The sequence below is a fragment of the Penicillium cataractarum genome (genome assembly GCF_028827025.1).
Source record: "Penicillium cataractarum strain IBT 29864 chromosome Unknown utg000002l, whole genome shotgun sequence".
Classification (NCBI taxonomy): Eukaryota; Fungi; Ascomycota; class Eurotiomycetes; order Eurotiales; family Aspergillaceae; genus Penicillium; species Penicillium cataractarum.
In genome coordinates, this window is record NW_026622738.1 from 5778318 (window position 1) to 5804247 (window position 25930).

Here is a 25930-nt window from a genome sequence, read left to right on the forward strand (position 1 = left end):
TTCAGAAAATGCATTGAAGCCCGTCCAGGGTGTTCTCCCAAATTGGGCGCGGGTGAGCATTAGGGGGTAACCCCCGCAGTTGGTCAATTGAACAGATCACAGCAGGATCACGCGACCCGCCCACATGAGCTGCCCCCTAACTGCGCAGTGGCCACCGCTTGGTCGAGACCAGAACTCGAAATCCAGTCCAATTTTCCAGATTGCGAGCCTCGAAAGGGGGAAAATGTGATAAAAAAAAAGGAGAAGGGACCATGTGACTTACACCTTGTTGATGAACCACGCGGGCGATCGTACCCCGTTGTGGGCTACGAATCACCGTCTCCATTTTCATACTCTCAATGACGACCAATGGCTGGTCCTTCTCAACCACATCGCCTGCTTGCACTTCCACCCGGAGGATCTTGCATGGCATCGGCGCCAGAACGCTATTTGCAACGTCCTTCATACCCAGAGCCTTCTCCATCCACTTAGCCCGTGGTACTCCCAGGCGGTACTGCATACCTCGCTGGAACGCAATAATTGTGTCCGTCTCCGCGTCCTGGACAACGGTCGTGTCGAGTCGGGTGTGTCCAAAGAACGAGGTCACCACGCGCGAAACGGGATCCATTGTGCTGGTCACTTGCGAAAAGACGCGAGACCCGACCTCGATGTCGAAGGTTTGATCTGCTGTTTGCTGCACACGCACGTTAAAGGTCTTCCCTTCGGTGTTCGGCCCTGTGGACGAGGTAAATGAAAGCTGCCGTTGCTGGTAGCTGGGCGCAAATCCGATCGTGGTTCCTGCAAGGCCGGCAGAGGGAGCGACGGCAGCAGAATGCATGTCACGGTGCAGGCATGCGAGAGCAACCTGGGCGAGAACTTCATCGTCGATAGTCTTAGGGGCGAAAAGCTCGTCGCGGTGTTTCTCGATGTAGCCTGTCTCGACCTCACCGGCGATGAAGTCAGGGCTGCGGCAGATGGTCTTGAGGAACTCGATATTGGTGACTGGGCCGGCGACCTCGTACTGCTCGAGCGCGGCGCCGAGTTTTCGGATGGCTTCCTCACGGGTCTCGCCGCGAACGATCAGCTTGGAGATCATCGGATCGTAGTGGGCTGATACGTCGTCACCCTCCACAAAACCAGCATCAATACGGATATCCTCTGTAGTGGCAGGCGTCCGCACATGGATCAGCCTTCCCGAGTCAGGGATAAATCCTTGGTCGGGATTCTCGGCGTAGATACGAGCTTCGATACCGTGCCCACTGCGTGCAATGCGCTCTTCGACCTCTTCTTGCGTCAGAGGCAATGGGGCACCTTCTGCCACCATAATTTGCCAGTGCACGAGATCTTGACCGGTAACCATCTCCGTGACGGGGTGCTCGACTTGAAGACGAGTGTTCATTTCCATAAAGTAGAATTCGCCAGAGTCATTGTCGAAGATGAACTCCACGGTGCCTGCACCTTCGTAACCAACTGCAAGTGCAGCGGATCGGGCCTTGGCCCAGATGTCCTTTCGCGTAGCATCCGGGAGATGAGGAGCAGGGGACTCTTCCAAGATCTTTTGATGTCTGCGCTGAATACTGCAGTCTCGCTCTCCCAGAGCAACGGAGTTACCGTGCTTGTCTGCGAAGACCTGAACCTCAATATGACGGGGCGTCGTGATGTATTTCTCAACCAAGACTTGATCGTCTCCAAACGAGTTCATGGCTTCTGATTTTGCCGACTCCAGCTGAGCCTGGAACTCAGCCTTGGAGCTGGCGATCCGCATGCCCTTTCCACCGCCACCTTTGATAGCCTTGATAAGGACTGGGTATGTGATTTTGTCGGCTTCGGCTTCGAGGAAGGCGGGGTCTTGGTTGTGGCCGTGGTAACCTGGAACGCAGGGAACACCTGCCGCGAGCATGATTTCCTTGGATCGACTATACACCTGTCAGTTTGTAGTCCAGAGGTATCCAAATTTGGGGATAGTTCACACACCTCTTGTCACCCATGTCTTCGATTGCCTTCCATGGCGGGCCGATGAATACGATACCGGCCTCGGTACATTTTCGAGCAAAGGCAGAGTTCTCACTCAACTAGACAGGAGAGAAGTTGTTAGCTACATCTTTGGTTGTAATCTGCACAGCCTAGAACCCAGACCCCCCAGGGAAGTGCGACTTACAAACCCATAGCCAGGGTGAATACCCCGACATCCTTCTTTCTTTGCAATCTCAATAATACGGTCACCATCCAAATAGGCCGAGACCGAGCCCAAATTAAACGCAAATGGGGTGCTCAACGCATGCTGCGCCCGGCTATCGGGATCAGTGTAAAGAGTAGTAACGCGAATTCCATGCTCCGCAGCGGTCCGTCCAACGCGCCTAGATAGATAATCAGGTCAACCTCCATACAATTCAAGACCGAGTCCTCAAAGTCCCTAGGTCATACGTACAGCGCAATTTCACCACGATTGGCAATCAAAATTGAGTCCAGGGTCTTGTTGCCCTGCGACGTACCCGCCACCGAGGACGCAGCCCTTGTGCTCCTGCGGGCCGCGGTCGGTACGAGGCGGGGAGTAATGCGGAGAAGGGATGAAAGGGTCATGGCGGATGATGTGAGCAGCGTAGTATTGTGTATAGCTGCTGGATGAACTTTGCCCACTAATTCTGGGACTCAGAACAATTTCATGATCGAAGATAGAGAAAATGTGAAGAGGGAGCTGGGGAAGAAGGGCGGTCTTGATCTTGCGGGAGAAGCTCATGAGGTCCTGCTTAAGCCGACGCAAAGCGAGATTGCGGGGAAAACCGAGGCTGACATAAGCGCATACCGCTTGCCTGTTTGGAAAGTATGATGGGGGAGTCACAGAATTATTTGATAACTATGGCATGGAATTATCTCTATAAAGATTTCTTAGTGAGATTCAGAGGCTATAGTCTTATGTATACTCCATAGGATTGAGTAGATAAGTGTGAACTACCGTTGACTAGCAGCAAGTCAGCGTCCGATGGTAGCAATCACGGTTCTCAAGATATGCCAAGTGGCACTCAAGGCACTATAAGTTGACTTGGTGAAGAGGAAGGCAATGAATGAATATAAATACCTACAGGGAGTAATTTATATTGTGAGATAGAGGTCAGTTTCTGACTACGGCTTCACCGTTTCTCCAGACAGTTTTGATGTTGCCTATGGCGTCAATAGATTGTGTCGGATCCCCCGCCACAAGTACAAGATCTGCAAGTCGACCTTCCTGGATCATACCACGATCTGAGAAACCAAACCGATCTGAAATTTTGGATGTTGCCGAGATAAGAGCCTCAAGGGGTGTGAAACGACACCGGTTAACATACATCCAAAGCTCATGGTGCACTGAAAGACCGGCCCGAGTACCTGCGAGATGCGAGGAGGTATCGGTTCCACTATAATACGTGATTAGAACGAATTTCAAAGCCTACGTTGATAGTGACAGTCTCACCAGAGGACGTCAATTCCCGCTTCCTTGAGAGTGTACACCTGCTCATAGACAGTCTTGATAGAGAACTTGTCCGATGTGATATGGAGACATCCGAGTAGATGTTCTTTCTCCGCACCCTGTAGGCTGCTTGCGAATTTATCGCGAGTTTCCTGCTCTTCACCGCTAGAAGATGCATGAATCGCCAGTGTGGGGATGACGAAGGCGTTGTTTTTCTTGAATGCTTGGACAATCTCCTCGGTGATTGGCTCGATCGATGCATGGGCCAACCCATCAACACCTGCGCGGAGAACATGGAGAGTGGAGTGATTATTGAGGGCATGGGCAACTGTCAGCATGCCATTCTCGTGTGATACATCGACAATCGTCTTCTGCAGTTCCAGGGAAGGTGTTGGGACAGGCCGTTCTGGGAACGGCAAGGTCATAGTATGACCATCCTCTTGCATCAGTTTAGTGAAACTAGCCAGCCAAAGAAATGGAGTTAGTAGATTCTAAATCCATATTTTTCAGATAAGAGATACCTACGCAGCTCCAGCGGCTTTATTCTGATCAATGAAGTCCTCGACAGACTTCTTGTCTGTGAGACCGGGCCACTTAGAGATGCGATCCTCCAGCTGAAGAAGAAATTAGAGAAATAGAACCCGCAAGCTTTTAGGGAATACGGACGCCTTCTTCTTGTGAAACAAGCCTGACAATGGCAGATGGCCAGCCATTCTTGATTGTTGCACCATAACAGCAGGACTTGACATCAGATACATCGTTACGCTGTTGAGTTATCGCATTGATTCCCTTAAACCATTCGCGCTCGTTGTGCATGTCAAGGACCGTCGTGACTCCATACCGAATGGCTGTTTCAAGGAGCTCAACGTCGCGCCAGACGTGCACATGTGCATCGATCAAACCAGGCAGTAATGTACAGCCACTGGCATCAATAATAGCACAGCCTGCTGGCGGCGATAGAGGCTCTCGAAGGGAGATTTGAGATATGCGACCGGACTCAATCAAGACATGACCGCATTCTGATACGACAGAGACACCGTCAAAGATACGAGCATTCGAAATTAGCGTCGCCGACATTCTGATGAGGATAGATCGATGTGGGATTGAGCGTGGAGGACCAAGTGGAAAGGAAGAACAAAAGCCTCCTCGTGAAAGTGCAGATCGTCTGCTAATAAACCCCCTTCGAAGCTGCAGCTGGAATGCATCTCAAGCCTTGCGTCTTTCATGATCGACGCTCAACGTAACCTATAAGCACTACTAGTGCACAACAGCAAGGAAACATCATCTAGATTTCCTAATGCAGAGGTTCTTCCGGCATAAGCCCCACAACCTGACTCGCGACCCACATCAAGCACGAGATGAGTATAGATGAATCCACTTTTCTCCGGGATGAGTGACCGCACTTGCGGGGAGTCGGCGGGATCGATCGATGTTTCCGCTTCCGATGAACCCGCGAGCCCAAACGGCCCGTCTATATAAAGGTGTCTTGTTTGAGCGACGATTTACAATGTTAGTTATCTCTTGTTGAAACCTAGGAAAAATGGAAAAGATCGACACACATTGTCATATCGTGCCGCCAGGCTGGAGAAGATGGTGTGAAGAGCATGGCTGGGGGAGGCCTGATGGCATGCCTTGTATCCCGGTATGATCTAAAATCCTTAATTTTGAACTCTACTGACATGCTATTGTAGGAATGGTCTCCAGAAGGCCACATTGCGTTGATGGATAAACTTGGCATCAAGAAATCTATACTGAGCATCACGTCGCCTGGGACTCATCTCAAAGTCGGCGACTTCGAGCTTGCCAAGCAAGTCACACGAGAGACCAACATTGAAATAGCCGACATATGTCGACAATTCCCTGCTCGGTTTGGCTGGTTTGCCTCGCTCCCCCTGCCTGATGTGGAGGGGTCTCTCGAGGAAATCGACCACGCTCTGAAATTGGGCGCATCAGGGTTCGCTGTCATGACCAATGCCCAAGGCTACTACATGGGCGATTCACGTTTCGACCCAGTCTTCAAGAAGCTCGATGATTATAAAGCTGTCATTTTCATGCATCCGACTCAATGTTGCTCTCTCGACAATCCAGTTGCCGATAAGCCGTTGGCACAGTACCCAACGCCCATGATGGAGTACTTCTTCGACACTACTCGCGCTGTGGTCAATCTACTTCTGTCAGGTACGGTGACACGCTTTGAGAACTTGACATTTTTGGTTTCTCATTGCGGTGCCACCTTACCTCCTCTCGTAGAAAGATTTACTTTGTTCTCGAGCAGAATGCTTCCGGAATGTGAAAAGTTGACCAGCGACCGGGTGAAGGAATTATTCAGGACTCGATTCTTCTTCGACTTGGCTGGCATGCCGTTCCCGGATCTCATTCACGGGTATTTGAGAGTGGGAGAGGCAGATCGCTTACTTTACGGTAGTGACTATCCCTACACCCCGGGCCCGGTTGTGGAGGGCTTGAGCCAATTGATGGACTCTCAGCTTAAGGAGATGTTTGAGGAGGCACATATTCAGAAGATCTTTTCTGGAAATGCAATATCTTTGGGTCTATAATCATTCTTGAAGTCGCATCGCAGTTTCAAAGTCCGCCGGTGATATACCTAGCTAGAATCTGCATGTCTTCTGCTTCAAAAATAAAATACAACCCGCCCATGTACATGCCATAGACTTGACGAATTATGCAACTCTCATATATCAAGCAAAGCAAGCATAGTGAACTATTGATCACAAAATATCTTGCAAGTTTCGAATGTTTATGAGGATTGACTGCGAGATTGCTGACCAATGATAGGTTCAGGCAGCTGAGAAGTGTCTCGAAGCATGGTTCTTCCTGCTTCAATCGATATCCCTAGATCGACTGTCATTTTATCCGCCATCTCCTCCATCTCACTCATAGCTTCGCACTAGCTATTTTCAGTCCTCATCGTCTAGGAAAAAATTCCAGGCTCCAATCCATGGAAAATTAGAGGTAGTGCCGATGACTTCCACAGGCGGACCTCTCCGCGAGTAGAAATGAGAGCAGTTGCAATGAGAAGAAGTATTCCTGCTACCAGCAAGATGGCAGGCAGCGTCATCCATTCCCATTTGACAGCAACATATGACTCCTGAGTACTGACAACGCCGTAAATGGGAATATTGCTGGTTGTGCGAGCCAGTGCTGAAATTGATGAAGCAATATTGCCCACCATTTTCTCCAGGCCAATCTTGTGCATTGTCTCCGAAGCAGATCCCGAGTTGATTACTGCGTCGCCTAAACCCCAACGTTCCCAATATCCTGATGATCCGTTCGAAGTTGAGGAGTAATTAACCACCATATAAGGCCAGCTCGTAGTGCCCTATAGGTTGGAAATCTCTACATAGTATAAGGAATCAATGCCACAGAATTCAAAATTGGGAAGGTCTACAGCAGCCCCCCCCCCCCCCCCATTATATAATCTTAATATCATTTCTAGCCTACTAGGGAAGTATAGGAAGGTCAGTTGAAGTAATGAAAGAGATATATATATTTATGTTCCTTTTGTCAAAATTACGCCGTATTATATGGTAAAGCAATGAAATAATTATTTAAGCAGCTTAAAACTCAGAAATATTATTTTATATGCTAATAAAAGCCTATACACTAATACCCAAATAATAATACTATAGTTGTTGAAGTAATGCATGAGTAATTTATCGCATTTACTATGTGTTTAAGGGTGCGCGGGTCGACCGGGTGCGCGGGTCCACTGGGAATTACGTTAGTGATTCTGATTAGATTATCAACATTGTCCGGGGTCCCCCATTAGGCCATCAATCCAACAATCAACCTCGCTTACATTCTAACAGTAGACAGACGTCCCTAGGCATGAATTTTCCTTAACGATATCTCGCAATATTTTCTCTATTTTATCTTTGGAACGTTCAAATCCCCGTCGCAGAAGGAAGCAACGCAGAGGCTATAAGATATCGGGAGCAAAAGTACATAGCAATTATCTGTTCTGGGTTTGACCATGCTGTGCCGTCCCTCATCGCATTGAAGCTAGTCACTAATGGTATCTTCACGGACGGTGACGTACCAATGTTAACACGGGACTGGAAAAGACAGCCATACAAAGTCCGTGGTCAATATGGAGGGAACTATAAAACAGTAGACGCGAGTGATAAGGAGAAACCTGCAGCTAGAAATACAATGAACCGCTGACGTGGGATGTGGTTGTTCGAGAGCGTAATTACTGTAATTTAGGCGACCTGTTAGGGGTACGTACAGGGATAGAATCATGACTTAGATATATTCCTGACTAAACGGGGCTGGGAAGGGAGAATCCTAATCCTAACCCTGAAACTGGCATATACTCCGTTTCAAAAATTAAAGACAAACCTGCCTATGTACACGGCATGGAGTTCACGAATTATGTAAATCCCATATATCACGCAGCTTGTTGATTGTTCAGGACACTCCCACTGTAACTTAAGCCTTCTCGTTAGGAAGGTCCGTTGCCTCAACATGCTTGTTCGCGCTGTCGATTGCAACGTCGGATGCGGTCTTAGACTCCTCTACACCCGAGTCTTCATCGCCAAGAAGAGCCAATAGACCGATTTCGCGCTCAATACGGTGTTTTCGCTCTTCATCAGCAGCGGCAATACCTGTGGAACCGAAAAGTTCGTCCATCTCTTCGAGAGTGCGGCCCTTGGTTTCGGGCACGAAGAAGTAAACGTAGACAGCACCGATGAGGGTGATGACACCGAAGAAAATGAAGGCGCCAAATTGAGTCTTGGAAATAAATGGCGAAGTGGCCATTCCAACGGCAAAGTTGTTGAGCTGATGATAGAGGTTAGCATTTTTAGCCGATGCCACAAGAACGCGTTGAATAACATACCCAGTTACTACTTCCACCAAGGGCGACACCCTTGGCACGCATAGATAGCGGGAACACCTCTGACACGACAATCCAAGCGACAGGACCCCAGGAGTAGCCGAAGTTGATGCAGTAAATCCAGACGAAGACAACTCCGGCCCATGCAGCCGACTTATGTGTGGCAAAGTCATCCTTGAAAGCTCCGATGATACCGGCGACAATAAAGTGACAAGATGCCATACCGATAGCGCCTGCGATCAGAATGCTCTTTCGCCCGAACTTGTCTACCCAGAGAACGGCGGGAATCGTGAAGACGAACTCCATAATACCCACAACACCAGTTGCGAGAAGATCGATGGTGTTGCCTGTCAGTCCAATACCCTTGAAGATGAAAGGCCTATCACTTAATCAGTCGTTATCCACATTTGAGCTAGGAATAAACCCACGCGTAGTAATTGATCGCGTTGATACCATTCCATTGTTGGAAGACCATGATCAGGCACTAAGACAGAAGGTTAGCAATTGTCAAGAATCAGCCCGTTGAGCTACATACCGCAACTGTCGAACGCTTGAAAAGGGATGGATTGGTGACAAGAGATTTGTAATCGTTGATCAGGATCATAAGTCTGCTCTTCCGGGAGCCATCCTGATACTGGGGATACTTGGCTGCCGAAGTTTCCTTCTCAAACATGTGCATAGCCTTCACCTCCAGGAACTCGATGCGCACCACTATATCATCGGTCGATTTGTTGCGCAGCCAGGCCAATACCTCCAAGCATTCCTCTTCGCGACCAGTGTTCATCAAGTGACGAGGAGATTGAGGCATGAAGACGGCCATTCCGATTCCCAGAATGATAGCCGGAGCCAACTGGATACAGACAGGAACCAGCCAGGCTGCCTTCGATTGTGTATCTCCAGTTCCACCGATAAAGTTGCAGCCATAGCCAATCCAGAAACTGACCATGATACCGAATGTGATAGCCAACTGCTGGACAGCGACCAAGGACCCACGAATTTCTGGGGGGGCCTAGAGAGTTGTTAGATTGCACTTTGAGTCTCGTTATGAGAGTTTGCGACACATACCAACTCAGCATTATACAAGGGCACAATCATACTCAAGCTACCAACACCCAGACCAGTAACAAATCGGCCGCCAAGAACATAGCTGACAGCCTTGGTGTTTGCCTGAACTATGACACCCACGCAGAAGACACAGACTGCAAGGATAGTTGTCTGACGACGACCGATCGCGTCGGCGAGCCATCCGTTCAGCAGAGTTCCGACCCATGCTCCGAGTTCGAGAATGGCAGTGGTGATGGCTTGTTTAGTGCCCGTCTCGGCGGCGTAACCTTTGATCTACGTGGCTTGATTAGAAACGCCACGGGCGGAAGCAACCAATATACAGGAGTCTGCGGCAGTTACTTACCTCCTTCTGAAAGGAACTCATTGTCAAAATTGACGAGAACATTCCTTGATTATCTATTTTAAAGTCAGTAACACGGAAGTCTCATCCAACCCGTAGATCTGTCCCAATAGTCTTAACTCACATCCATACACCAAACCTCCCAAGGATGCGAAAAGGGCGATCGCAAAGGTCCTTCCATTCCTGACAAGGCCTTTGAAGCCAGGCTCGCCGGCGAACTGCCGACGCTTGGCAGACAATTCATGGGCAACACCGCTAGGAGCCATGGCGAAAGATTGTTCTTCAGGCCTTAGCTAGCTCTCAGTAGGATAAATTTCGAGCTGAGAACGATTCTTGCAGAAATATAAAGGGGCGTTGCTGGCTTATTTGGGCGTCCAGGTAACCCGCCATGTGCCGAGCTAATTGCGGATAACAAGACATGTTCGAATTGCTTGAGATGTTTGCTATTAACCGGACCACTCAAATCTTCCCATGTTTTGAATTGTCCCGGTGGACAACATGCGACGGTGGTATCACGCTTGGGCTATTGTGGTCGCCTTGGAGGACGATCACCGGGCGATTGGTCCCTTAAGGGTGCAGCCCCGCTTCAGGCTTACGCGGGGAAGCTTAGATGCCGGGGTCGCGATGCCTTTTTGCCTCAATTGCTCCCTTCGGGGTGGTTTCCGGCATTCCTCCGGAACTTACACTATACAATTTTGACCCCTGGGTGGCTAATGGGAGATTTTCGATGGAAGGAAGGAACTTTCCATTGTGGCGTTTTTTGGTTAGTGTACCATATAAAGGCATAGGTTTTATAACAGCCTAAGACAACTTTATTGGGTGCAAGGAGGCACAAACAGAATAGGACTGGCTCCACCTATTTAGCCTATTTGTGCACACCATATCATACAATTGGTCAGCATTAGAAGAATCCGCATGATCTCCACACCATGAGCAGGGAAAAAGCAAGCTCTTTCTCCATGAGCTTAACCGAGTCTAATAGCGAGCGGGTTACAACTCGGGCCGTCGCTGTTCAGACATTACGGCAGTTCGATAGGCTGAATCCCGAGACCAGAGAGACAGTCTAACCAGAAATGGTCTTGCTTCTCGCTTTTAAAACGGATTTTTGTATTCATTGAATCTTCTTTCCCGATGACGCGGGTATCCCCTCTTGGCTTATATAAAATCTTACTAAGAACATGATGTAAAGTCTTGTCAGGAGTTTGAACTGAAGAAACCTGGACGTGTATATTCCTAGCTACCTGGAATTATGGCATTTGCGTATTATATCACTCGACCACCAACTGGACCACTTCCCGCACCACCACGCCGTACCTGATTTACCTCCTCTAATGTCATAGCTTCATTGTCGGCTTCATGGCATTCATATCTTCGAAGATTCTGCAGTGGCTTCCCACCCCACAAGCCCATTCGATTGATTGGAATGATCGCATTGTCCGTGATAGGACCGACATCTCTAATCACACCTGGAATCTCGTCAAGCTCTTTAATCCCCTTCATGTCATGCGCGAAAAGCATCGGGAAGACACCATCCCCAAGCGCGGCCCCGAAACGAAGCATAACAAACGAGTCAAGTCGGTGAGTCCATCGCGGGGCCCAACTCCCGTACCAACAGAGCGCAAGTAAGAGTAAGAGATACGGTCCCAGAAAAATGCTGACCACGATCACACCGGCAAGACTGATGTCTGGGATCTCCATTTCAAGCCCGGGGTCTTGATAAATCCCGTAAATAGGCTCCATTGATTCCGCCCACTGCTTGTTCGACACGAAAGCAGCCGTCGTAAAAATGTTTGGATGATTCCATGCCGATGTGTATATGGCCAAGAGCCATTTTGCCACCAGATAGTGGGCGTTGTTGTAGCTGGCAGAGTAGGAATTGAAGTAAATGGAAACACAAGTGTCCTGTGTAATATACTGTCCCTGGGTGGCGGAGAACAAATTCATCAAAGGCGCAAGGTCAATACAAGCGGTGCTATCATAGTAGTCGTCTTCAACACCAGAGCCTTCTAAGCTGCTTTGGACAACGTTCAACGAACCGAAAAGAGTTTCCAGGAATGAGCCCGGCCCAAAGAGGGCGAGTGCTGTGGTCAACAGTGGCCCCTTATTGTCGAAAAATAATGGTAACCACGGAACGTCTTGAGCGATGTAATTGGTTGCGTTTCCAATAATGTTCTCATCCCGACGAGCACGTCGGTAGAATGAGTAGTCGTCAGTTTGCTCCATACAGTGTATTCCACAATTGGGAGTCGGGTCGCTTTCAAGCAAAGGGCCTGGCGTCCCGTTGTTCATGAAGTTGGGTAGCTCAAAATAACCGGCAGTGGTCCGCAAATTGATCTCATACAAGGCACCGCTAGCGGGCAACCCTTTTGTTTCGAGGCTTGAATCCTGGACAGAAACGTTGAGATAGAGCAATTCAGAGAAGTCTTGGCGATTTCGAGTTTGTACCCAAGGTGACTTTGACGTAACATTTGGCATACAGGCGGTAACCGCCCAGGTTTCCTGGACAGATCCGTCCACGAAAAGGGATGAATAATTAGCAAAAAATCCGGAGGAATTTTGATTACACCCAGACGGGAATTCGTCGGCCTGTATGGACCTGGAAGTCGCAGATGAATTGATGCGCGGGGCGAATTGCTGTAGAACTCCAGTGTGGAAGCCGCTCGGGATTTGAGCATAGAATGGATCAGTCATCGCAGAGAAATTCTTGAAGTTGGAGAGCTGCTGGCCTTGCATCCTTTGCCACAGCTGTGGCTGATATGTATGCACGTCCGTATTGAGAAGGGCAGCGCGAGTCTTTACAACGTCACTGCCAGCGGTGCTATCATAGTAAGATGACTGCTTGGTAAGATCGCCAACTGAGCCCATGTGATTGATGGAAACCGGAACATGAATGATCTTCGGATTAACAACAATAGACTGGATTGGGTAAATGATAGCACCGAGAAAGTGAAGCATTATTGCCAGAACCAGCAGAGCGCTTCCATTCTGTTTCCAAGAGCCACCGAATGCATCAGACAACCATGAAATATCCAGCCATCGGCGATCTGCAAGAGCCATGACTTGTCGCATCGTCAATCCCATACTGTCTTTTTGATGCTGCATATATATCACCGCAGCGTGGGCACATACAGCTGATGTCCATGGCAGAATGACCACACTGAGAATGGACTGAATCACTCTAGCCGAGCGATAGAGCCTGGCATCATAACCCCACCCAAGATTTTTACTGTGTCGGCCTTTATAGCTCGTATCTTCCTGCCACGAGCGAGTGCTGAGAGGGCGAAATGAGAGAATCGCAAGTATAGCCCAAGAATAAACGGCTGAGGCTGCGAAGAGGACTGTGAAGAATAAAATGAGGCCAGAGCGATGGAGTGTCGTGCTGTGACCTTGTCCCGGTGATTGATTGGCTGGGGGAGCCCGCGAGTATGCCGGAAGGTCGTCGTGCTGGTCATGCCCTGGAGCCAAGTCATCGGGCAGATATCGAGAGGAGTGCCTCGGTGTTTCGTCTTGGGAGCTATGGTCTGGATCTGACCCCGTTGGAGGCCTTGAAAGCGACCGCAAGTGGATCGCGCTGTCGGTATCCGCCATCGATTGTGAGGTAGGAATGGATTGCTAAGGGTAAAATCATCAAAAAGGGCGAGAATACGTGTACATAATTAAATATAGCCCACCGTAGACCTGGCTAGCCACATCTTACGGTGATAAGGGGTGGGCGCCCAGTGCTTAATGGTGTGCTAATACGTAACCATCTGGCCCTCATGGGGCTGAGAGAGAAATCCAACTAGTGACAGGGCATTCAGGAACTTGGCCAGTGAGAGTAGCCATTGGAGGGCTAATAATCCGCTAAATCCCCAGGCCACGACATCCCGCAAAATTGGCGAGGCCTGTGCCCATTGCCCCCAGCCAACAACTGGGGGCGTAGGCTGGGGGCGGAAATTGAGGCTCGGTAATGGTCAAGTGGCAAACAATGGAGCCATGGAGATCACTTAGGATACCCTCCCTAATCAGATCGATCGACAGATAAGTAGTTAATTGGAAAACCAAAGTCAGTGAAATCCTTAATTAGATTCCCCTTATAAAAAAAAAAGCTCCCGTCGCGTTTGTCCTACAGTCGAGTGAATAAATCTATAAATATATGGATCGCTCCCGACTGAGTTAAGGAAAAGTTACTTTTACCTTTCCTGTATAAAGAAATTGGTTGCTATACCTAGCAGACAACACTTGTGAAAGGTAATACAATAAGGGGGCGGCGCATCTGGGTGTGTATAGCCCAGAGAGGCAATTATTAACCAGGACGTGTGTATTTGTTTAGCTTAAATTGTAATCATGAGCGAACGGGATGAATATATCCATAGATTTTCTGGATCTGAAGCAAAGCTCGTACTCCCGTAAGTAGGGCTGCAACCAGGTAAATTACACGAAATTCCCATTCTACCCATGTCAACTCTAACTTGCCTGGCAGTTACTCTGATGTAAAATTGTGGATAGAAACTCTCACGGCCTGTCAAGACTGCAAGAGATCGGAGTCGTATTCAGCAATACCAACATCACTTAAGTCAAACCAAGGACGTGGGAAAACAGAAGAACTAGTACCATAAGGCAAGCGAGGCGAGGCTCTGGTGAGTTTATTCCAGCCACATTGATAAAGATAGGCTCTCTAAGTCGGAGTACTGACTGATTCCCAATACGTTCAGTATATCCCACTGTCTGTCCATTTTGGGAGCGATTGTACAGAATTCCCGTAGATTGGTCGTATCTAATATGGGATTCTTCGGAGGCCTGATATAGCGAGAACACGCTATGATTCAAAGGGTAGAAGTAACAAATGGGGAACAAGTTCGTTGTGCCGTTGCAATCCTTCTTCAATGCCAGCGATACCCGACCATAACCTAATGCGTTGTAGAAGCCTTCGGAGGTGGTAACACCTGGCCTGTCCCAATAGCTATATGGCGTATACTTGGGTAGTTCGGTTAGATCTGCACAAATATGTTTAGTTGCAGCGGGGTCTACAACCCAAGAAGTCCAGACTCGTTTTGACAAGGACTGTTGAGAATGTGGTCCTGCCGAGGAAATGTCACGATCGGATACCTCATCTGCGTACTCTGTAATGCGCTTGTCGATGGACATGTTGTTTCCTATCATAAGTCGAGGACAAGAGAGGTTGGTATGAATAATCAGAGGACATAACCGTTTGGAAGATTATGGTCAACAGTTAAATCTGAACTTTTATGATGTGGATACTACCTTGAGGAGCATCATAGACTACCCGCGCCGTTCTTGCTGCTCCTAATCTTAGTCGGTGTTGCCCGACTACTGATTGGGCTATAAGCCTTAGCATGACATTTCCAAAGCTGAGGAATGTCGGATCGAGAGTGTACATAGAGATAATCTTTGTATATCTTCAAAATGCTGGCCACACACGGCTTTTCTTAGGGGCTTAAAAATGGGTCTTTTAAGGATGAACTGAGCATTTGAACATACAAGTAACCCTTGACAGCTGGAATCGCGAGTCAATGTGATGCTCTGAATCTAAAAATTTATATACATAATTAACAAATGGTAGACCCTAGTGCCCCGTCAGTGAAAAAAAAGGGACAATGTAGAAAAAAAAGTGGAGCCGCGATTGAAAAATGCCAAGGCTTACATTAGCAAGGCTCCTCTTTCAATGCAAAGATCAGCCGGATCTTCATCATGTTCGTGACAACTTCACCTCCACGCCTTCCTTTCGCATCTTGCATAATTCTTGCGTGTCGTACATACTCATGATTCATCCAACTTCCATCCTATACCTTTAATCCCTTTATTTCTCCCTCTTCTCCCAACCCCTGTCTTTCATTATCCTGCCTGCGGAGAGCGATTGAAACATGTCCGACGACGAGGACTACTATGAATGGGAGGAGGAGTACCTCTTTGAGGACCTCGTTCCTGATCTGGTGGTAAGAGCATGATATCTGGGCAGACTTTGCAGCGTTAGTAGGACCGGTGGCGCTAACTGCATGGTTAACATGTTTAGGACGAACTCGCCGCATCCTCAAACTACGAAGCGACCTTGTATGAGGACCCGAATGCCGACGTTGCAGAGTACCTGAGTGACTGGGAATACTATTCGGATGACTACCACGACGATGACCCCACCGTGAAGCAATCAAAACGGGCCGATATCACGCAGAACAAACACCGAACACAAACTACCACGCAAACGAACCGAGTCTCCGCGCCGCGCTCCTCCCTGAAGCCTGATATTACTTCATTCCAAGGTGTCATCTGGCGCACGCCAGGCATGGGCGATGACCTAGACCTTGCTGTGCAAATCTACGAGCCTGGAAATGGGGAAAAGGTAGCGCTCTTGGAGAACTGGCGAGAGATCTTCAAGTCTGTTCAGCCTGCACTGGACAAATCGCGGCTACGCAAGAGACGGGCAGTGGATACCCCGCCGGTGGAACCCGAATTTGCGGACGATGAGTTCCCCTGTGACGATGATGAGGAGGAGGACAGCTCCGACGAAATGTCCGATATCCTGTCGACCGACAATATGGCCGACAAGGATGACGCCGGAGATGCCTCGAACACTACACCGGAGCTGGGACAGTCGCCGCAGGGGGTGCCGATACCGGTGGAGTCGGCGTCCGAGAAGAGAGGCCGCAAGCGCAAGGCCGAGGCTCCCCCAGAGGAGCCGAACAAGGACAACCCTGGCGACGACGACGCAACACGGGCGCGGACGAAGCGGGTGGCTTCGGCAAAGGGGGCTGAGCAGGCGGCAAGATCGGATACTTCGTCTGGTCCCGTCCGGCGGTCTGCGAGGCAGAAGAAGTGAATCTGATGGACCTGAGGATATGACCCGGCGTTTTCTAAACTGAAATGCAATCACTTTGGTCATGAGATCTAACGAAATAAGTTAATGAAATGCATTCACTCACAAGTACATAGGTGATCTCTTACTCGAGTAAAAATAGGTATACAAGAGTCCACATGCTAGCCTTAAGGGTGGTAAACATGCATGTGTTTCTGCGTGGGATTAGGAAAAATATCTCCTCAGTGAAGAGACTACAGTAGCTGGCTTGACGATCTAACATAGCTATATTCGGTATTTTAATAAATGAACTACTCCAAGTTAAATTACTTCTGTCCTGGTGTATCACCTAGTTGCTAAACCTTTCCATGGTCCATCCGGCTGCTTCTCATTATTGACGGACGGGCTACTTATAGTTGGTTTTTATTACATTCAACATCAAGGAAATAGATACTCTCCTTAGGTATGACAGCCATCTTTACAGCAAGAATGCCACCGCAAAGAAAACTAAACCCAACCAGCCTCTAGGACTACGCAGATTGCTCGCAGGATTAAACGTAGAAGTAGTAGCCGGACTGGAGACGGAGCTGGATGATGCTGACGAGGCAGTAACCGAGCCACCAGTGGTAAAAGAGGCCGGAGTTGAAGAAGAAGTAGCCTTTGTCGATACCGCCATCGTGCTGGTTTCCACCAGCGTGGCAGGAGTATCAGCCGAAGTCACGCTAGGAGTAGTCTGCGTCTCTGACTGTGTCATCGCAGCCACTACACGGGTTTATCATAATGAAGTAGGTTTGAATACGCAATGTAGCCAGCCGTGCAATTTAGCGATGTATAATATTGAAGCAAGAGATCTCGCCGCTGGAATTGATAGAGAAGTACTGCAAGGGCCAGATATGGCCTGAATAATGATCATATAAGAATGTTTCCTTGGAGACCTGCCATATCAACAATCCACCTGCTTCTTAATGCGGTCATCATGGCCAACACGAGCGGAGCTTTAACTCTGAAAGGCAAGAAGATGAGGCAAGAACTTGCATTCTACAAGCTAAGAAAAGTGATGATGCTGACAGAATATAATGTATGAATTCTTACCTCGCCAAAAAAGGAAACGTTATATCCATGAATTGAACCTACGACCTCTCGCTCCCTATATACTTCATGACGATGCTCCATGTACAGCCCGCGGCTTCAACGCAATATAGCACCGAATGAACAACACACAATATAACCACCAGACTACCTTTTAAAAAAATTTCAAAAGAGATTATTATACTCTATAAAAATTAGTGATTATTTTAATATAAAGAAAGCATAAGAAAAAAGATGTTAAAAGGGAGAAATCCTGTATCGTAGTTCGATATAAAAAACCTCACCCGCCGGGGGCCGCACCTGCTCCACAGAAGCTTCCTCGTAGTTACGACCGCCGAACCCACCGAAGTGGCTACGGGCGCCTAGGGGTTAACCCACTAGACAACCGGGCAGGATCAGTTGCTGACTTCAACTTGAAGTAAATGATAACACCTCATGCCATTCCCACACCCACTACCAACTCATGCTACTGGTCTAGATAGACGGTCCCCGTCTGCTCCTTTGAAGTACGATTTACATAATGAATAATCTTTGACGAAAAGAACCCTTTTATATGTGCATCTAAAACTAAGCCTAAACGTAACCCAAAAGCTAAGCAGCATACTCCTTATTAAATGCACGCCCAATAACCATCCGACGAATCTCACTCGTACCAGCCCCAATCTCATACAGCTTTGCATCCCGGAGCAATCGCCCAGCCGAAATCTCATTGATATACCCATTTCCACCCATCAGCTGGATTGCGTCTAGTGAGCACTCAGTAGCGCGTTCAGCGGCATACAGAATCGCGCCAGCGCAGTCCTGAGTCCGGATGACCAGTGGGTTGGGCGATACTGCACCGTTGTCGACTTCACGCGCAGTGGCGTAAGTGTATGCCCGTGAGGCAGCGAGCTTTGTATACATATCGGCCAGCTTGCCCTGGATTAGTTGGTTGTGGGCGATGGGAGTGCCGAATTGCTTTCGGATGTGGGTGTATGGAAGGACGAGGTCAAGGCATGCTTGCATAATACTAAGGCGGATGTTAGTTAGATATGTTTGGGATGTGATTGGGGATGGCATACCCAAGGGGTCCGGCACTCAGGACGAGTCTCTCCAGGTCCAGGCCTTCCATTAGAACCTTGACACCCTTGTTCACCTCTCCAAGAAGATTCTCCCGTGGGACAAAGACATCTTCGAAGACCAGCTCGCCGGTGTTGGAACCGCGCATGCCAAGCTTATCTAACTTGCGAGCACACGAAAAGCCCTTGAAAGACTTCTCGACGACAAACGCAGTGATACCCTTGGAACCCTTCTCGGGCTCGGTCTTGGCATAGACGACGATGAAGTCTGCATCGGGGCCCTAGACAAGATATCAGGATTAGAATTTTAAATTTAGGGTGATCATGCCAGTTCACTCACGTTAGTGATCCACATCTTGGTTCCGTTCAGTACCCAGCCACCATCAACCTCCTTCGCGGTGGTCTTCATGCTGACCACATCGGAGCCAGCCGAATGCTCAGACATGGCAAGGGCACCGACCTTGTCACCGGAGAGAAGACCGGGCAAGAATCGTTCCTTTTGTTCGGCGGAGCCATTCAACGATAGTTGGTTGACGCAGAGTTGAGAGTGGGCGGCGTAGGAGAGACCGATACTTCCTGTACGGAAATGCCAGATTAGCATTAATCCCGGGCAATTTCCCTGGATCAGGGTCAAATAGTCCTTACCAGATGCACGGCTGATTTCCTCCATCACAACGCAGTGGGCCTGGTAGCCCATTCCCAAACCACCATATTCCTCGTTGGCAGTGATTCCAAGGAAACTGTATCACGGATACTCATTAGTAATGTTTCAATCTAATTGTTAAATAGCAATCGAAAAAGAGCCGGAGATAGCATCATACCCAGCATCACCCAACTTCTTCCACATATCCGCAGGAAACTCATTCAATTCATCTGTCCGTGCGGCAACCTCGGCCGAAATCTCTCTCCCTACCATGAGCGTTAGCACAAGTCGACCGTAGTAGATAATGATGGTGCCGTACGTGTAAACTCTTGAACGCGCTCGCGCAGCTCTAGCAAATCATCTTCGGTTGGGGGTTCAAAGCCCGCTGGGTGCTTGGTTGACAGGTTGCGCGCGAAACCCGGGGCGAATGCGGGGAGATTGGCGCTCCGTCGCAGTGAGCGCGTGGACGTGCGAAGGAAGGAGGGGAAAGTGAGAGAGGCCATTGCAGGGTGTTGCTACAGCTGGCGAGAGTGTGTTGGTAGGAGAGGAGAGAGTATGAATAGGTTAATGATGCGGGCGGCCCTGGAGAGTATTTAAAATATGCGGAGAAAGAGAGAGCGGCATCCCTCGGCGTCGAGTGAGACCGCCCGCTGTAGGCGGATAAGAGTGTTATGGTCTTTAGACCTGGCTTCTATATAGATCAAGTGCAATGATTCTATACGGTTCATACCTATGGTATACTATCTTTTCTTTTACCATTTCCAAGATAAATAATCTACTTTCTCTTTCTACTCCTTCTATTCTACCGTCTCTTGTCCTAACATTGAATCTACTCGGAGGCGGTGATGAGCTCGGGTACACGCGGCAATCCGCGCACCTCCGCACAATCTGGGGAACCTCGAACTTGGAGTTCCCTCCTCGCTTTCTCAGTTCCTAACCGCAACCCTCAATTCAAATACCATTCTTCGACCCAGGACATGATTCTCGTCTGATCCATCCTGACCTTCTACCCGACCAACACACAACCTTACCACTCCGTTTAACAACCATCGACTCCACAACAGCTACACTCCTCACATCTTCCCCGCAATGCGCGCCCCATCCCCGCTCGTCCTCCGGAGCCTGGGCTCGCGCACTGGACAAAGCACCTATCGCCCAACAAACCTCCAACTACCAAAGACTTTCCTCCGGATTTCCGCACGATCAGTCGCCAGTTACACCCATCACCACCATGCCTCTGCACTCTCCATCCTCCCCACGACGGTGGACACCTCCTCGCCTGAGTACCGGGAAAACAGCCAGCAAATGCAAGAACTGCTCGACCGAATGAGCAGTCTCCATGCTAAGATCGCCCAAGGCGGGTCACAAAAGGCTCGTGATAAGCACGTCGCTCGCGGTAAAATGTTACCTCGTGATCGTGTCTCGGCGCTGATTGACCCCGGTACCTCCTTCCTGGAGCTCTCTCCGCTTGCCGGTCATGAGGTGTATGAAGGGGAGGATGTCCCTGCTGGCGGCATCATTACGGGAATTGGCACTGTGGAGGGTGTGAATTGTATGATTGTCGCGAATGATAGTACCGTCAAGGGTGGAACGTATTACCCCATCACAGTCAAGAAGCATCTTCGTGCCCAGGCTATTGCCCAGGAGAACCAGTTGCCGTGTATCTACCTTGTTGATTCGGGTGGTGCCAACCTTCCCCATCAGGCTGATGTGTTCCCCGATCGTGACCACTTTGGTCGTATCTTCTTCAACCAGGCCCGGATGAGCTCTCTGGGTATTCCGCAGTTGTCGGTTGTCATGGGACCCTGCACTGCTGGTGGTGCCTACGTCCCAGCCATGAGCGACGAGACTATCATCGTCGAGAATCAGGGTACTATCTTCCTCGCAGGCCCGCCATTGGTCAAGGCTGCGACGGGTGAAGTAGTCTCTGCCGAGGATCTGGGTGGCGGTCAATTGCACTCCACCATCTCCGGTGTGACCGATTACTTGGCCGTCGACGACGCGCATGCCCTCATCCTCGCGCGCCGTTCAGTGGCTAACCTGAACTACCCTTCTACAAAACTTCCACAACAGCTCGAAGATGCCGTTGTGAAAGAGCCACTCTACGACCCTGCCGAATTGAACGGCATCGTTGGCACAAACCTCCGTCGGCAGATCCCCGCGCACGAAGTCATCGCGCGCATTGTGGATGGTAGCGAGTTCGCCGAGTTCAAGCGCGACTATGGCACTACCCTGGTCACTGGATTTGCGAAGATCCACGGCCACAGAGTTGGTATCGTGGCCAACAATGGTATCCTCTTCTCTGAGTCCTCGCTCAAGGGTGCGCATTTCATTGAGTTGTGCGCTCAGCGCCGCATCCCTCTTGTCTTCCTACAGAATATCTCGGGCTTCATGGTTGGTGCCGATGCCGAGAAGGGTGGTATTGCGAAGAATGGTGCCAAGTTGGTGACGGCCGTTGCTTGTGCTGATGTGCCCAAGTTCACCGTCGTGTTTGGCTCTAGTGCTGGTGCTGGTAACTACGGCATGTGGTAAGTTTTCAGTTCCTTCCCGCAATCTTCGCCATTGCTACGACAAATAATTAACACCGTTATCTCTAGTGGCCGTGCCTACTCCCCGCGGTTGATGTTCATGTGGCCCAACTCCAAGATTGGCGTCATGGGCTCCGAGCAACTTTCCTCCGTTATGGAAGCAGTTGGAAAGACCGCCGATCCCGCCCTGAAGGCTCGAATTGACCACGAGTCTGAAGCTACTTTCTCATCCGCTCGCCTTTGGGACGACGGTGTCATTCCCCCGGCGCAAACGAGGAAGATGCTAGGTCTTGGATTGGCCGCCGCTCTTGGTGGAAAGGAGGAGCCCGATATACAAACCCGATTCGGAGTGTTCCGGATGTAGATGGGTGAGCAGGGAAACAGAAGAAATAATTATAGAAATGAGGACAAGAAAGTGTATTCAATCAAGCATGTTATTTGTTTTGGACCCATCAAGGGCTGTAAAGAAGATCATAACTTGACAAAAACTAGTTAAATGCGAAGAGAAAGTAAACAATTGTGTGTTCAAACATCAAAACTTTTATATCGTCAACATCGGCTTTTTCGGCGGCTCGGCAGGAACCAAAACTTAAGTATGTGAGAAGTGAAAAGTAAGGAGAAGCAGCAATTGAAGTGCTACCCTCCGTGTATGAAGAATAGAACGAAGAAGGGAGAATTGAAGAGGGTAAAGTAGAAAGGAAGAATGTAAAGGTTTTGGATAATGGAGAAGAGGTGGTATAATATGTGATGATGATGACAGGCGGCGACGCGTCTTTCTATCAAGAGGTGTAGTGTAGATGCATAAGAAGCGTAGAAAAGAAGATAATCATGAGACATGTCAAAGAAAAAAAAGTTGCGTGGAGACGGAGACAGGCGTGACTGAGCATAACTCGAATCGATAAATAGATGGAGTCTGGGAATCGAGGAACCAAGATCGTCAAAGGGGAAGGCGGGGGCGTTCCTTGTTCATCCTTTCAAAGGATGACACATGGAGATCGCCGACGGCCCTGTGATCCTTTCTCTCTCTTCCGGTCATGCTTGCTCGGGCCCTCGCGCTTGCGAGCACTGTCGGCAGTTCCGCTCGGCCCTTGCAGGTCCTTGCGGATGATTTGGCGACAGAGATCGACAAAGACTTCGTTTACGTTGGCGCGGCGCCGGGCAGAGGTCTCGTAGTAAGGGGCATTGCCCCAATTTTGGGAGAGTCCGAAGGCACGAGCGCGAGGCACGGCGCGGTCTTCTTCGAGGTCTGATTTGTTGCCGACGATCACGAGAGGGACATTCTCGTCGTCTTTGATGCGGATGATTTGTTCGCGAAGTTCGGAGAGTTCGTTTAGAGAGGACATGCTTGTAATGGAGAAGACGAGGAGGAAGCCTTGGCCTTGCTTCATGTATAGTTCTCTGTGTGGTGGAAGGGAGCGGGTTAGAGTTGCGTGTGTTGATTCTCATTGCACGGTGTTGATTTACCTCATGGCGGCTGCAGAAAGTTTGTTAGCCAAAGAAGCAAGTATGATGATCGTTGGGACTTACTGAATTGTTCCGTTCCAGCGGTGTCAAGACTGCATGTCATATTGGTCAGCCACCTCGTATCCCATGCGCCATTGTTTTTCATTCGTTGAATTGAAACCTACATCTCGAGTATGCATTGTCGGCCCTATTGACGGTTGGCGTTAGCAATTGATCAACCATCCACGAGGTTTCCCAGGGACTCACATCTACTTCGATCTGTTTGCGATAGGAGTCTTCGATTGTTGGGTCATAGCTTTCAATCCAGACATTCTGGACGAATTGAGCTGTGAATCGATCAGCAATTGCCTCTACATGGTATGACGGAGCTTCTCCGCAACAGCGTAACGCAAAAGAGAATAGGGGGAGCTTGCAGGGGCTATATACCAGTCAGGCAACTCTTCCCCACACCACCTGCTCCCAGGACAACAATATGATATTCCCGTCTGTATCGTATGATTAGAGACCGGCATTGACCAAGACAGGTCACGACAACCCGAGTCCCGACGACTTACTGGGGCCGCATTGAGAAATATCCACAATCTGCCAAGTATATTCACGCTGATAGGAAGGGGGAGAAAGAAATGATGTGATCGACGAGACACGAACGGGTGGTCAATGGTAGCGGAGCCAGATCGTAGCAAGCGTGGAGATGTGGTGGAGAGCGGATTCGTGTCGGAAACGCGGTCGACTGCCGAGCTTCACAATTGTTCCAGAGTCAATGAGCCCAGGCTCTCGAGTTGTATGTTGCGTCCGCACCGTGTACCTGCGGGCGTTTGTACCCCTCAATGCGCGCTGCAGGGTCGTCCAGCTCCCTGTTGGGGGCCGATAAGAAGAGCAAAGGAGAAATAAGGGCCGGACCGGTTACATCGGTCGTCTACCGGATGTGCCCCCTTCGACGCACGGACGTCGTGATCACAGCGTTTCGTCGATTGGCAATGGTCCACCGGAGGGAAAGTACCGGTGGGGGAGAAATGGTAGTCGGTAGTTGTGGAGGATGGGGAGAAGAAGGAGGAGGAGAGAGATTGAGGCCGAGGAGAATCTAAGAAAACGGGGGGTGGAGGGGAGGAGAGTTTGGATGTGGTGGGATTGGATTGGATTGTGTTGTGCGGGACCTTTTTTTTGGAACTTTAGTTTAGGGCCCCTTTTAGTCTTGGGAGAAAGATGGAGAGGGGATATTATAGGATTTTGGGTGATTGAGTAGTTTGGGGTAGTCAATATGGAGTCGAGGGGAGTTATAAGGGGGAATCTGCGGAGTAGTCTACTAGCACTACAATCCAATTCGTTTCTGGTTGCCCCTGTTCCCATTGCAAAATCACATCATTGCCGTGGTTCCTGGCGGTGAGTCGAGGCCGGCTTTTGGCTTGGGACTCCACAATGCCTTTCTCCTTGTTCCGTCTCCGCCTGTTTACATCAAACATCCCCACTTGTCTCTGAAGAATCCATTCTAGATCTATCTTGTTATACAAATGTTATAGAGCAATTCGACAGCTCGTATATACCGTACTTTTTTTTTGTGATAGCGATGCCAATTCCATCGCGGGGTCCCGTATCCAATATGGGATCCTTCGCCGACAGGGGGTATTCATTAGCCGGTTCTTGGGAACCGGTAGAATGCAAAAGCACCGAGGACCACCAAGAACCACCAAGGAAGAAGGATATAGCCTGTAGGTTCTAGACTCAGTGATGTCATGGCCAGACTTGTATTTATATCTGTAATGTTGGCAGAGTCAATGGTTAATCTACACGGGCATCAAGCACTAATCACGTGATGTGTTATAGCTAGGAAAGAGTGTTCAACTATAAAGTTACAGTAGACAGGCATGGTTTCCCTGTAATATTAGAAATCGTTTCCATAAGTTAATCAGGATTAGGTTTTGCTAATTGATTGGCTATGTCAAAACCTTGCAACCAATGGCAAAAGACATGGGATACAATAGTCCAGTGGTGTGTATATATGAGGCGGATAAAGTATCCTCTTCAAGGTCTCAGCTCTTAAGGGCTGGACGGCGCAAATAGTGCAGTCAACTACTCACGCGACCGGGTGAGTCAACGGGAGGATGTAAGGCACAGGCAAACTATAAAGAAAGGTAAAAATGACCTGAACTGGCAGTAAAACGGCCGGTTTGCTCTGGTTCCGTCTCGTGGCCTAGAACAGCCCTGTACGTCATGTATGGCTGTGGTGCGGGACGTACCGGGCAAGCTTAGATCTCTTCGTGGCCAAAACATGGGGATGAGGACTTGGTTATATCGTTTAAGATTTGTCATATATAAATCGCACAGGTATAGACGATCTTGCAAAAAGTGGGTATCCGGAGATATGCATAGAAGGATTATTGTTTGTTGCAGGCGAGTCCCACTCGGGTGACCATAAATCGGAACATTATTCTTAGGCTGGTGTCACACTGCATTTTCTTGAAGAAATGCATGATGCATTTTGAGGTACACAGCACGGTCAGCACCGATAACCCTCTCACAGCCTAGCTCTAGCCCATTTAAGCCTAGGCACAATGTTCTGTAAGCTTCCAAGGGAAGTACAAATTCACATGGCCCTCGCAGATGATCCTAGGCCGAGTACGTCATGACATCACGTGACTGCCGCACGGACATGGCCAGTAACCGCCAGCTCGAC

General features: G+C 49.2%; 9 protein-coding genes across 9 annotated transcripts; 3 read left to right on the forward strand and 6 right to left on the reverse strand.

The window, feature by feature from the left end:
* Nucleotides 1-136: 136 nt before the first annotated feature.
* On the reverse strand, nt 137-2559 carry N7496_004116 (acetyl/propionyl/methylcrotonyl-CoA carboxylase subunit alpha; the record flags this gene model as incomplete). The annotated part of the gene is made up of 5 exons (XM_056697047.1): nt 137-208; nt 263-1895; nt 1954-2051; nt 2138-2336; nt 2408-2559. 5 exons carry the CDS (start codon nt 2557-2559, stop codon nt 137-139), a joined length of 2154 nt encoding a protein of 717 aa, XP_056559259.1.
* Nucleotides 2560-3088: 529 nt separating this feature from the next.
* N7496_004117 (amidohydrolase family protein) lies at nt 3089-4501 on the reverse strand (the record flags this gene model as incomplete). Its single annotated transcript, XM_056697048.1, has 4 exons — nt 3089-3371; nt 3428-3883; nt 3950-4038; nt 4091-4501. The coding sequence occupies 4 exons, from the start codon at nt 4499-4501 to the stop codon at nt 3089-3091; spliced, it is 1239 nt and encodes a 412-aa protein (XP_056559260.1).
* A 463-nt stretch (nt 4502-4964) lies between these two features.
* On the forward strand, nt 4965-5982 carry N7496_004118 (amidohydrolase family protein; the record flags this gene model as incomplete). The annotated part of the gene is made up of 2 exons (XM_056697049.1): nt 4965-5066; nt 5116-5982. 2 exons carry the CDS (start codon nt 4965-4967, stop codon nt 5980-5982), a joined length of 969 nt encoding a protein of 322 aa, XP_056559261.1.
* Nucleotides 5983-7876: 1894 nt separating this feature from the next.
* On the reverse strand, nt 7877-9953 carry N7496_004119 (uncharacterized protein; the record flags this gene model as incomplete). The annotated part of the gene is made up of 7 exons (XM_056697050.1): nt 7877-8227; nt 8286-8661; nt 8711-8766; nt 8818-9291; nt 9348-9620; nt 9691-9743; nt 9812-9953. 7 exons carry the CDS (start codon nt 9951-9953, stop codon nt 7877-7879), a joined length of 1725 nt encoding a protein of 574 aa, XP_056559262.1.
* Nucleotides 9954-10950: 997 nt separating this feature from the next.
* On the reverse strand, nt 10951-13275 carry N7496_004120 (uncharacterized protein; the record flags this gene model as incomplete). The annotated part of the gene is made up of 1 exon (XM_056697051.1): nt 10951-13275. The coding sequence occupies one exon, from the start codon at nt 13273-13275 to the stop codon at nt 10951-10953; it is 2325 nt and encodes a 774-aa protein (XP_056559263.1).
* Nucleotides 13276-15551: 2276 nt separating this feature from the next.
* On the forward strand, nt 15552-16501 carry N7496_004121 (uncharacterized protein; the record flags this gene model as incomplete). The annotated part of the gene is made up of 2 exons (XM_056697052.1): nt 15552-15623; nt 15701-16501. The coding sequence occupies 2 exons, from the start codon at nt 15552-15554 to the stop codon at nt 16499-16501; spliced, it is 873 nt and encodes a 290-aa protein (XP_056559264.1).
* Nucleotides 16502-18157: 1656 nt separating this feature from the next.
* Nucleotides 18158-19770, reverse strand: N7496_004122 (isovaleryl-CoA dehydrogenase; the record flags this gene model as incomplete). The annotated part of the gene is made up of 6 exons (XM_056697053.1): nt 18158-18575; nt 18628-18905; nt 18965-19200; nt 19270-19364; nt 19446-19533; nt 19587-19770. The coding sequence occupies 6 exons, from the start codon at nt 19768-19770 to the stop codon at nt 18158-18160; spliced, it is 1299 nt and encodes a 432-aa protein (XP_056559265.1).
* Nucleotides 19771-20356: 586 nt separating this feature from the next.
* On the forward strand, nt 20357-22159 carry N7496_004123 (putative 3-methylcrotonyl-CoA carboxylase, beta subunit (MccB); the record flags this gene model as incomplete). The annotated part of the gene is made up of 2 exons (XM_056697054.1): nt 20357-21795; nt 21865-22159. 2 exons carry the CDS (start codon nt 20357-20359, stop codon nt 22157-22159), a joined length of 1734 nt encoding a protein of 577 aa, XP_056559266.1.
* Nucleotides 22160-22769: 610 nt separating this feature from the next.
* N7496_004124 (uncharacterized protein) lies at nt 22770-23824 on the reverse strand (the record flags this gene model as incomplete). Its single annotated transcript, XM_056697055.1, has 7 exons — nt 22770-23193; nt 23260-23269; nt 23323-23351; nt 23424-23446; nt 23506-23585; nt 23686-23744; nt 23814-23824. 7 exons carry the CDS (start codon nt 23822-23824, stop codon nt 22770-22772), a joined length of 636 nt encoding a protein of 211 aa, XP_056559267.1.
* Between the last annotated feature and the right edge of the window lie 2106 nt (nt 23825-25930).